The sequence below is a fragment of the Macaca fascicularis genome, chromosome 18 (assembly GCF_037993035.2).
Source record: "Macaca fascicularis isolate 582-1 chromosome 18, T2T-MFA8v1.1".
Lineage (NCBI taxonomy): Eukaryota > Metazoa > Chordata > Mammalia > Primates > Cercopithecidae > Macaca > Macaca fascicularis.
The window spans coordinates 24340737-24353244 of record NC_088392.1 but is presented as its reverse complement, the minus strand read 5'-3'; the positions used below and the strand labels follow the sequence as shown (position 1 = coordinate 24353244).

The following is a 12508-nucleotide window of genomic DNA, read 5'->3' as shown; positions in this document are numbered from 1 at the left end:
TGTAATCTCAGCTACTGGGGAGGCTGAGGCAGGAGAATGGCTTGAACCCTGGAGGCAGAGGTTGCAGTGAGCCGAGATCGTGCCACTGTACTCCAGCCTGAGTGACTCTGCCTCAAAACAAACAAAAAAAAAAAAAATTAGCTTTAACTTGAGGTAACTTTTTAAAAAATTTATTCCTTGATATGCCAGTGCAGTAACTTTATAAACAGAGAAATTAAAAACTATATATATCTCTTAGTATGTAGGATTTACCTATTTGTATAAAAAAATCTAATACCACGAAGTGCTGTTTCCAAAGTTTGCTTCCTTCTTGAGTAGCTCTCAAATTAAAAATGCTGCATTCTAACTATTCATACTCTGTAGTTTCCACACACTATCCTTTAGATTCTTAGTCTTTATGTTGCTATTTGGAATAAGTTACTCTTAAAACCTAGAATACCACATGTGATACTGAAGTCAAATTTGATTCTAAAACAAAATCAGTAACTAGACTTTTTTTTAAAAAAGAGTGCCAGAAAAGAGGGCCTACATTTAAAATGTAAAACCACAGGAAGTGAGTGGCAGCAAAAGGAGTTCAATATATAATGGCGATAATTAAAACTTGTAAGTCATTTTACATAACTGTCAAAAAGTGAAAAAAAAATTTCCAATGCATACTTCACTTTTGGAAAAAAAAGTATAAAGCTAGTATTTTTAAATGGCTATTAAAATAGTTCAGAAAGCAGATTAAGAAAACGTGGCAAAGAAAATTAGGAGAAATTTAGGAAAAATGGCTTATGATAGAGGCTTAACACACAGATGTACACATACAGACAAAACTCAATAGTCAGCTAATAAATTTAATTTGAAAGCTCTTATTTAAAAGCATTCTAAACCAATAAAAGATAGAACATGAAAACATAGTTATATTTCATTTTAACCAAATAATGACATGTACAAGATATTATATATTATGATTTCACTTTTCAGTCTACATACATAGCCTTTTGGAATATCTGTGTCTTCACCGCTTCCAGGGTCATTTTCTAAGTGCTGCTTGATTTTTTCTTCTAATCCCACAGCATCTGCTCCTTGATATTGATCAATTCTCACTTTGTTTCGAAAAAACAAAAACGTAGGTGTTGCTGATATATTGTTGGTGGCAGCTGTTCCCTAGAATTGGCAAGTTGGACAGTGTTATGAATTAAATCTTAAACCACTTTGAATATTCATTCTACACCTTTATGGAAGTTAAATATCATAAGTATAAACTAAAAACATGTAAAATACTGCATTTTTGTTATTTAAGGACAAAACAGACCTATCCTAAGAGAGTTCCCGTTTGGGCATAGCTACATCACCTTTACACACACAATAAAGCACATTCCCTACACTTTTATCATTTTTACTGTTAAATACATCATCTAGTAGAAAAATTAGCTTCCAATGCAGAAATTCTGCTTTACTCCAGACAGGTCTTTTATAATTACATTATTTCTCAAAAAGAATAACCAAGAAGGGTACTGATAAAGTCAACACAAACCACTGCTACTAGAAAAAAGTGCATGTCTGAAAACCGGTAGCCAATCTGCCTATGAAAAAGAGGTAATGTATTTTGCACTGCCACCGTCACCCAATTTTCACTCTTACAGAAATGACTTCGGTCACCCATCGAACACATTCTAACAGCTATCTTTTTTAAATTCTGTGCTAGCTTCACAATCGTATAAGACTATAACTACTGAATGGAAATTACCTAATACCCACTGAGCATCCCAGTTTAAACTTTTCATGACAAATATAAAAGAAACAGTAAAGCAAATATGGCACCTTACATATTCAAATATTATGAAAATCATTACTATACTTTTTAAAGAAAAAGAACATAAAGATAACATAGGAATGTCTTCTCAAAGCCTCTAGGTGAAAAAACTATGACCTTTCAGGAAAGTGCTGCCCAAAACAATGGATATGTAGTGCATGTGAGCTACACATGCAATTTTAAATTTTCTATTAACTATAATAAAAAAGTAAAATAAGTAAAATCAAGTTTAATATTACAGCAAACCTAATACATGCATTTTCAATCTAATAAACATAAAAGACAATGCAGTATTTTACATTTTTAAAATACTAAGTCTTTAAAATCTGATCTGTATTTTATACATTCAGTACATCTCAATGTGAATTTGCCACAGTTAAAGTGCTCAGTCACCACATGTAGCCAGTGGTTACAATACCTGACAGAACAGCTCCAGGAGAAAGCACTTTCATTTCAGAAATAGTGATTAAATCAGGGGCCAAAGATACAGTGCAATTACACGCAACTAAGTGCTGAAACATAAATGTGTATAACGTAGGGTTTTCAACAAATTCCCAAAGTAACTACACACTACGTAATATTCTAAAATTTTTTCCACACTCAGAAATTTAACAAAGATAAAGCTGCAGAGCTATAGAGTTGTTCCTTAGAACTAAAGACTCTATTTTTTAGTGTTGGAAGGAGCCTTCCATTTTTTTTTCTCCTTAACAATTCCCCACATTTCTGCATATACAAATACAGAACTGTCACATACAACTAAGTAATCAGGGCAATTCACCTACAACACTGTGGCTCAATCAACAGTAATCATCCATTTTAAAAAGTTTCTGCTCAGTGTGTCGATTTGGAGATAAGATTACAAACTGATCAATTCAAACTACAACCAAGAACTCCTTGCCACTGTTATATAATGCCAATGCCTTGGGGGTAGAAGATACAATTCTAGGTTTGCAAAACATAAGGAAATGTACTACACAGAACAGCTGGGTGACCTATTAACAACATCGAATTAATTTTATATCAGAAGGTGATTAATACAAACCTGAAGCAATTAATAATGTGCTACTCTTCTTAACTAACGCAGCCATAATGACATCTGTAATAATGACATCAACATAACATCTTCCTAATCTTCAAAGGAATAAGTACTATGTGCATCAAGAGATAAATGAAGAATATTAATGTTGGATTTCAAATTTATTCAAAAGTAAATTAAAAAGAAAAAAAGATTCCTTTCCCTTACCTGACACTGATGTACATCGACTTCCAAGAAAACAGCCTGTGGATATTTATTACTCATTGAACTGAATGCTGGCGCAATCCTCAAACATGGCCCACACCTGTTAGAAAAGGAAAAGGAACACTAAGTAAAATAACACTAAAGATTGTAATTCTAAATCACTTGTCAATTAAACATAAAATAGAACAAACACTCATACTGCTGGCTTTTGACTATCTGGTTTTTTGTTTGTTTTTAGATGGAGTCTCACTCTGTCGCCCAGCCTGAAGTGGAATAGGATGATCTCTGCTCACTGTAACCTCCTCCTCCCAGGTTGATTCTCCTGCCTCAATCTCACCAGTAGCTGGGATTACAGGTGCCCACCACCACGGCCAGCTAATTTTTGTATTTTTAATAGAGACAGGGTTTCACTGGATTGGCCAGGCTGGTCTTGAACTCCTGACCTCAGGTGATCCACCTGCCTCGGCCTCCCAAAGTGATGGGAGGATTACAGGCGTGAGCCACCGCACCTGTTTTTTGTTTTTTTTTTTTTTTTTTTTTTTTTTTTGGAGACAGGGTCTCATTCCGTAACCCAGGCCAGAGTACAGTGGCATGATTATGGCTCAGTGCAGTCTGTCTCAATCTTTCAAGCTCAAGTAATCCTCCCACCTCAGCCTTCCAGGTAGTTGCAACTACAGGTGCATGCCACCACACACAGCTACCAAGCTAATTTTTTTTTTTTCTTTTTTGAGAAGTAGGGTCTCCCTATATTGCCCAGGCTGGTCTCAAACTCCTGGGTTCAAGTGATCCTCCTGCCTTGGGCCTCCCAAAGCGCAGACATTACAGGTACAAACCACAACCCTAGGCCTGATTCTCTGGTCTATTTGAGTAAGTTATTTATATATACTTGTATCAATACTATACTGTCTTAATGAGCCTAGATGTTATATTTAGTCTTCATATCTAATAGTGTTAAGTCTTCCAGCTTTGTTCTCACTGAAAGAAATTAAAGAAAACCTAAATAAATGGAGGAATTTACTCTGCTTATGAATTTGCAAACTCAATATTGCCAAGATACCAATTTGATCTTTACAACTGATGTAAGATCTCAGCAGGTTTTTTTGTAGAAATTAACAAATTTCAATTCTAAAAATTATAGAGAAATACCAAGGACAGCCCAAGTTGTTTTGAGATTCTAATCTGAAAAAAAAATTACCTTAAGAACTATCATAAACCTTTATTAAGAGAATACAGTACTTATACAAGAATAAGCAAACTGATCAAATCAGTTTTCTTTTTAAAGAAGAGTCTAGAAACAGACCCATCTCACATACAGTACTCTGATGTCTGAAAAACTTGATGCAGCATTGCAGTGGGAAAAGGATGGTTTTTTCAATAAATACTGCTAGATCAACTATATACTCATACAGGAAAAGCAATGAATTTCAACACACCATACACAAAAACGAATTCCAGATGGGTTGTAGATCTAAATGTAAAAGGTGAAACAATGAGGGTTTTATTTTTTATTTATTTTTTTTTTTTTGAGACGGAGTCTGGCTCTGTCACCCAGGCTGGAGTGCAGTGGCACGATCTCGGCTCACTGCAAGCTCCACCTCCCGGGTTTACGCCATTCTCCTGCCTCAGCCCCCCGAGTAGCTGGGACTACAGGCGCCTGCCACCTCGCCCGGCTAGTTTTTTGTATTTTTTAGTAGAGACGGGGTTTCACCATGTTAGCCAGGATGGTCTCGATCTCCTGACCTCGTGATCCGCCCGTCTCAGCCTCCCAAAGTGCTGGGATTACAGGCTTGAGCCACCGCGCCCGGCCAACAATGAGGGTTTTAGGAAAAAATACAGGAAAATACTTTCAAAACCTCAAACTAAGCAATGATTTCTTATACAGAAGTACTTTAAAAAAAAAAAAAAGGATTGACAGATTGGACTATATTTGATAAACTGGAAGATTAAAACCTTTTATTCATCAAAAAATGCCTTTAAGAGACTAGGAAAAAGTATTTGCAAAACATATCAAACAAAGGACTTACACTTCTAATATGTGAAGAACTCCTACAAAACAAGGACAAGACGGAACCCCAAAAGAAAAAGAATGAACTCTTGAATAGGTACTTGACAAATGAGATTATCCAAACAGTCAATAAATAAAGTCAAAAACTTTCTATAAATCAGGAAAGATGTTCTACTTCATTAGTCACCAGGGATACCCGGGAAATGCAGATTAAAACCAACTCCACAAAAATAGCTACAACAAGAATGAAGTATTGTCAAGAGTGCAGAGCAACTAAACTTTTATATACTGCGACAGTGCAAGGTGGTATTAACCATTTTGGAGGGAAAAAAACAACCTGCTAGAAATACACTAACCCATCAACATTCCTGGGGAATGCATCTAAGAGACATGTTTACCTTAGAGCATTTGAAAAAGTATTATTAGTAACAGTTCTAAGAGTCAAAAATTAGAAACAATGAAATTCTTATCAACAAAAGAATGGGTAAGCTAATTATAGTTATACAATGAAATACTACACAGTAATGAAAATAACTGGTGTAAAACCTCTTGCAAAAACATGGATGAACCTCACAAATAACGTGGAGGACAGAAAGCAACTACTAGCATATACTATATGACTATTTATATATAGTTCAAATACAGGCAAAACCAATCAATGGTATCAGAAATCAGGACAATGGTTACCTTAGTGAGTTACTGATAGAATAAGACTTCTGGAGGTTAGCAATGTTTTGTTTGTCTGGAAGCTGATTAAATAGGTGTGTTCAGTTCGTGAAAATTAATTGAACTATACACTTCTAATTGTGTGCCATGTATGTCTCAATAAAAGTTTGTAGAAATCAGAAAAATGTGGGATTTTTCATAGAGAAATGTAAGAAAAAGCAAATTCTAAAGCACAAAATAAAAACAAATGTTAAAACTCAAGTTGTGATCAATTCCACATTCTTAACATTTCAATCAGCATTTCACCTTGTGTTATCCTGAAGCCATACACCAAAAATCTAAGACAATAATATTTACAGTGAACTAAAATTAGTCTTAAACTTTATAGATGGGAATATAAATCACTACACCATGTTTCAAAGGCCACTGATTGGGTCATATCTATTTTAAATGAACACAAGCCAAGACCCAATAATCTCCCTTCTAAAAGTCTATTCCATTTTAACAACACTTACTCTATTTCACAATAACATGTAGTATAAGGAAGTTCAATGTAACATGCTTGTAATAGTGAAAGCTTAGAAAACAATTTAAATGGCAATCAATGGAAAACTAGTTTAAAAAGTTATGACAGGGGCCAGCTCACAACTATAATCCCAGCACTTTGGGAAGCCAAGATGGGCGGATCACTTGAGTCCAGCAGTTAGAGATCAGCCTGGCCAACGTGGTGCAACCCCATCTCTACTAAAAATACAAAAATAAGCGAGGCATGGTGGCACATGCCTGTAATTCCAGCTACTCAGAAGGCTGAGGCAGGATAATCACTTGCACCTGGGGAAGTGGAGGTTGCAGTGAGCCAAGATTACACCACTGCACCCCAGCCTGATACTTTGTAGTGTTTGGGGGGCAAGAAATTCTCATTATAAAACATTCTCTAGGATCACATTTCAAACCTATTTATATATGTAAATGCATATTAAAAAGACAGAGACAGGCACAATGAACAGTTAGTATCCATAATTCTGCATCCTTTGCTTTTCTGTGATGAACAGGCATTTTCATTTTAAAATATTAAATGAGTTGAGAATAAAGAATTTAGTTGTAACTGCATTTACACAGGCATCACAAATTACAGAGGTATCCATGCTATAGTACAATATATCCATTAATGAAAACCACCCTCCTGCAAAAACACACACCAAAAAGAGAATTTATGGGAAAAATAAGTTTGTGGCAAACTACTTGAAACCCATGCAATTTTGTAACAAGATCACTAACAAAGACAGTAACTAGACTGGGCGCGATGACGGCTCATGCCTGTAATCTCAGCACTTTGGGAGGCCAAGGCAGGCAGATCACTTTGGGTTGGGAGTTCAAGACCAGCCTGGCCAACATGGTGAAACCCCGTCTCGACTAAAACTACAAAAATTAGCCGGGTGTGGTAGCGGGCACCTGTAGTCCCAGCTATTCGGGAGGCTGAGGCAGGAGAATCACTTGAACCCGGAAGGTTGTAGTTGAGCCAAGGTCACCAAGATCGTGCACGCCAGCCTGGGCAACAGAGAGAGACTCCATCTCGGGAGAAAAAAAAAAAAAAAAAGACAGTAACTAGGATTCAGGAAAAAGATGGACATCCTAGCATGTGGCTCAGAGCTGGAAGCTACCCTGGGGAATATTTGAAATGAACAAAATCAACTGGAAATGATGCTTACAGGTGTTGTGACAAATCAGACTGAGTGGAGCTCTGGGCCAGTGGGGCTGCCATTAAGGAAAGAACAAGAGAAAATGCAACACTGAAAATAAACCCTTCTGGGGAACAAGCGCTAGGTGTAGGCACTCTTATTTAACTTCATTAAGTTTCTTAAAATAAACAAGGGAATTTGCCTGTGTAGCTGACAGCTTTCTGCTTCCAGATGAAGGTTTTATTTCTATGTCTATTTTTCACTACCTAGGAATAAATCACATAGGAACCAATACAACTTCCATATTATACTGACATCTCTCTATTCATCAATTATTGATGAGTTAACTGGTGTTACAGACATACATCTTGCAGTTGAACAGACTATTAAAGTTATGGTTACTGTGCAAAAAACTGTTTCAAGACTTTTTCTAGATTCTTTAATTTTAGTTAGCCATCATAGGCTGGAACTTTAGTCAAAAATCAAAATACATCAGCAGAAAAGCATAAATATATACAAAGGCACAAATACAGCAGCACAATTTCACAAAACAATCATTCAAATAAATCGATCATTTTCTTTTGTCTTTTTTTTTTGTTTGTTTTAAGGGTTTCACTCTGTCACCCAGGTTGAGTGCCGTGGCATAACCACGGCTCACTGCAGCCTCAATCCCTCAGGCTCAAGTGATCCTTCCACCTCAGCCTCCCAAGCAGCTGAGACTACATGCATGTGCCACCATACCCTGCTAATTTTTGATGTTTTGTAGACACACGGTCTGTCTATGTTGCCCAGGCTGATCTTGAACTCCTAGACTCAAGTGATTCTCCCACCTCAGCACCCCAAAGTACTGGGATTACAAGCGTGAGCCACTGTGCCCAGCCAATTGATCATTTTACCTAAGATGTTTGTCTCCTCAACATGAGCAGTTGAGAGTAAACAAATTTCCATTAGCTGAGATCATGAACAAGTCACCTGATTTCTCTGTATAAGATAAAAGGACTCTCCAAGAACTTTTCCCAGCTCTAAAATATTATGCACCCAGTATGCCTGAATTTCAGAATTACACCTTTTTCTCTTGCACACACCTTAATCTGACTAGCAGCCCTCTGCACAATCTAGGATTTCTTATTTCGTTGCAAAAGGTTCAAGAGATCACCTAGTCCAGACGTTTAAAATGAAGAAAAAAAAAGTTATTTTTCTACTCTAAACTTTCTCTTTGAAAACTTATCTGCTTAATCCAATATATAAAATATATATGTTAGAAGGATTCTGAGTTATGCTGTTTGAGAAAAAGAATACAGTAAGCTGCTTTCTATAATGTATAAAGAAATAAACCTAGCCAGGCGCAGTGGCTCATGCCTGTAATCCCAGCATTGTGGGGAGACCAAGGCTGTTGGATCACCTGAGGTCAGGAGTTCAAGACCAGCCTGACCAACATGGTGAAACCCCATCTCTACTAAAAATACAAAATTAGCTGGGCCTAGTAACGCATGCCTGTAATCTCAGCCACTTGGGAGGCTGAGGCAGGAGAATCATTTGAACCTGGGAGGCAGAGGTTACAGTGAGACGAGACTGAGCCACTGAACTCTAGCCTAGGCAAAAAGAGTGAAACTCTGTCTCAAAAAAAAAAAAAAAAAAGAAAAAAGAAACCCACAGAACTAAAACTTTAAAACAGACATAACCTAATATAATTAACCAATAAGTAAGAACTGAAGATCAGAAGATGACCTGCCCAACACCAAACATACTAGCTGGCGGCAGGGCCATCACTAAAATTGTATTTAGGCAATTCCTAAATACAATCCAAGACCAGCTTTCTTTGAAAGAACATTAGCTTCTTTTAAATACACTTTTTTCTACAGTCATAATATAATATAAATTCCATTTCATGAACCAGATGTCCTTCCCTATTTGCTACAGTAGCCAGTGTCTTATCTTGAGCAACAACTTGTGTCAACACACACAACTGGTAAGTGGATAATAAAAATATGCTTTCTAAAGCCACAGTTAAAGGTTTTCTTTTTTTCTTTTTCTTTTTTCCTGCAGGGTAAAACTTTAAGCAATTTATACATGTGCTATATTTACTAATGGGCAGGCTTAATCACAACTGGTATTATTAATTACATAAAACAGCTAGCATTCATTGGGCAGTTACTATATGTTATGCATTCACAAACTCATGTCACCTCATTTAAGCTTTATGACTCCCAAGAACAACAAATTACGAAGCTAGAATTAGATCCCAGAACCCAACTCTTAACTGCTATGCTAAAAAGTCCAAAACAGTGTCCTAAACAGTGCCTTTCGTTGTTACTTCCAAATCAATTGCCAAGATTAAACTCTTGAAAGGTAGCCAAACTACGTAACTGTATGATTCTATTTCTATAAAGTTCAAATACGGGCAAAACTGATCTGTAGTGTTAGAATTCAAGAATAGTAGGAAAGAAGCCTGGGACGGTGCGGGGAGTCTGGGGTGCTGGTAATGATCTATTTCTTGCATGTTTTTGTATACTTGCACTTTAATAAAAAGTTAACATTTTAAAGCAACTCTGTTCTCCACGGCTTCGATATGCCCTCGTCTTACAGCTACTTACTTCACTTGCTAACATTTTCTGCCTGGTTCCTACGGACTACTGGACCTGCTAACTCTGCACTTCAATAAACTACCTTCAGTCATCAGTAATTCTGTGGTATGTAATTAACATATGTTTAATATATATTTAATTATTTGGTCAAGCTATCGTAACTATTAGAATTCAACATCCTAACATACACTGACATCCTTCTTAGATTGTAACAAACCCTAACCAACTACAAAGGCAGATCTGCTTTAAGAAAATTCAATGTATCTCCAGCCTGGGCAACGTGACAAAACCTCATCTCTACAAAAAATTTAAAAATTAGCCAGGCACAGTGGTGCGTATCTGTAGTTTCGGCTACTGCTGCGGCTGAGTTGGGAGGACTGCTTGAGCCCAGGAGGTCGAGGCTGCAAGTGAGCCATGATCATATCACTGCAGCAACAGAGAAAGACTCTGTCTCAAAAAAAAAAAAAAAAAATGCAGTGCATGGTAAACATTATCTACAAAACTGATATATTCATCAATTCAAGATAAAAATCACTGGCTGGGCGTGGTGGCTCACGCCTGTAATACTAGCACTTTTTAAAAATTATTATTATTATTATACTTTAAGTTTGAGGGTACATGTGCATAACATGCAGGTTTGTTACATATGTATACTTGTGCCATGTTGCTGTGCTGCACCCATCAACTCGTCAGCACCCATCAACTCGTCATTTACATCAGGTATAACTCCCAATGCAATCCCTCCCCCCTCCCCCCCTCCCTATGATAGGCCCCGGTGTGTGATGTTCCCCTTCCCGAGTCCAAGTGATCTCATTGTTCAGTTCCCACCTATGAGTGAGAACATGTGGTTTTCTGTTCTTGCGATAGTTTGCTGAGAATGATGGTTTCCAGCTGCATCCATGTCCCTACAAAGGACACAAACTCATCCTTTTTTATGGCTGCATAGTATTCCATGGTGTGTATGTGTCACATTTTCTTAATCCAGTCTGTCACTGATGGACATTTGGGTTGATTCCAAGTCTTTGCTATTGTGAATAGTGCCGCAATAAACATACGTGTGCATGTGTCTTTATAGCAGCATGATTTATAATCCTTTGGGTATATACCCAGTAATGGGATGGCTGGGTCATATGGTACTTAAGTCAAAAGAGCAAAGCTGGAGGCATCACGCTACCTGACTTCAAACTATACTACAAGGCTACAGTAACCAAAACAGCATGGTACTGGTACCAAAACAGAGATATAGACCAATGGAACAGAACAGAGTCCTCAGAAATAATACCACAGATCTACAATTATCTGATCTTTGATAAACCTGAGAAAAACAAGAAATGGGGAAACGATTCCCTATTTAATAAATGGTGCTGGGAAAATTGGCTAGCCATAAGTAGAAAGCTGAAACTGGATCCTTTCCTTACTCCATATACAAAAATTAATTCAAGATGGATTAGAGACTTAAATGTTAGACCTAATACCATAAAAACCCTAGAAGAAAACCTAGGTAATACCATTCAGGACACAGGCATGGGCAAAGACTTCATGTCTAAAACACCAAAAGCAACGGCAACAAAAGCCAACATTGACAAATGGGATCTCATTAAACTAAAGAGCTTCTATACAGCAAAAGAAACTACCATCAGAGTGAACAGGCAACCTACAGAATGGGAGAAAATTTTTGCAATCTACTCATCTGACGAAGGGCTAATATCCAGAACCTACAAAGAACTCAAACAAATTTACAAGAAAAGAACAAACAACCCCATCAAAAAGTGAGCAAAGGATATGAACAGACATTTCTCAAAAGAAGACATTCATACAGCCAACAGACACATGAAAAAATGCTCATCACCACTGGCCATCAGAGAAATGCAAATCAAAACCACAATGAGATACCATCTCACGCCAGTTAGAATGGCGATCATTAAAAAGTCAGGAAACAACAGGTGCTGGAGAGGATGTGGAGAAATAGGAACACTTTTACACTGTTGGTGAGATTGTAAACTAGTTCAACCATTATGGAAAACAGTATGGCGATTCCTCAAGGATCCAGAACTAGAAGTACCATATAATCCTAGCACTTTGAGAGGTCGAGGCGGGCAGATCACGAGGTCAGGAGTTTGAGACCAGCCTGACCAACATGGTGAAACCCTATCTCTACTAAAAAGACAAAAATTAGCCGGGTGTGGTGGTGCGCACCTGTAATCCCAGCTCCTCAGGAGGCGGAGGCAGGAGAATTGCTTTAACCTGGGAGGCGGAGGTTGCAGTGAGCTGAGATCATGCCACTGCACTCCAGCCTGGAGGACAGAGCAAGACTCCATCTCAAAAAAACACAAAAAAACAAAAAAACATTCACACTGTTTAATGGGGTGGGGGTGGGGAGACTGGGAAGACAGATGACACAATGTATATTCTTTCAACTGTTTAGTAACAACAAAACTGGTACTACTTATAACCACTAAAATGTATCTGGGCATAAGTAACAATTTGGAGACACCTGTTTAAAAATGTTACCAAAAAGAGTATCAGAGAGTG

General features: G+C 37.4%; 1 protein-coding gene across 6 annotated transcripts in view; it reads right to left on the bottom strand.

Moving 5' to 3' along the window:
* Positions 1-12508, bottom strand: part of TXNL1 (thioredoxin like 1) — a 37382-nt gene that overhangs the window by 20445 nt on the left and 4429 nt on the right. For all 6 annotated transcript variants that reach the window (XR_012427377.1, XR_012427380.1, XR_012427378.1 and 3 more), the window contains exons 2-3: positions 3045-3141; positions 979-1152 (exon numbers count right to left, since the gene is read on the bottom strand). Coding sequence is in view for 2 of the 6 variants with exons in the window: in XM_005586609.4 (XP_005586666.1) it covers positions 979-1152; positions 3045-3141 (271 nt within the window). In the remaining 4 variants the exon portion in view is untranslated. The remainder of the gene's footprint in view (positions 1-978; positions 1153-3044; positions 3142-12508) is intronic.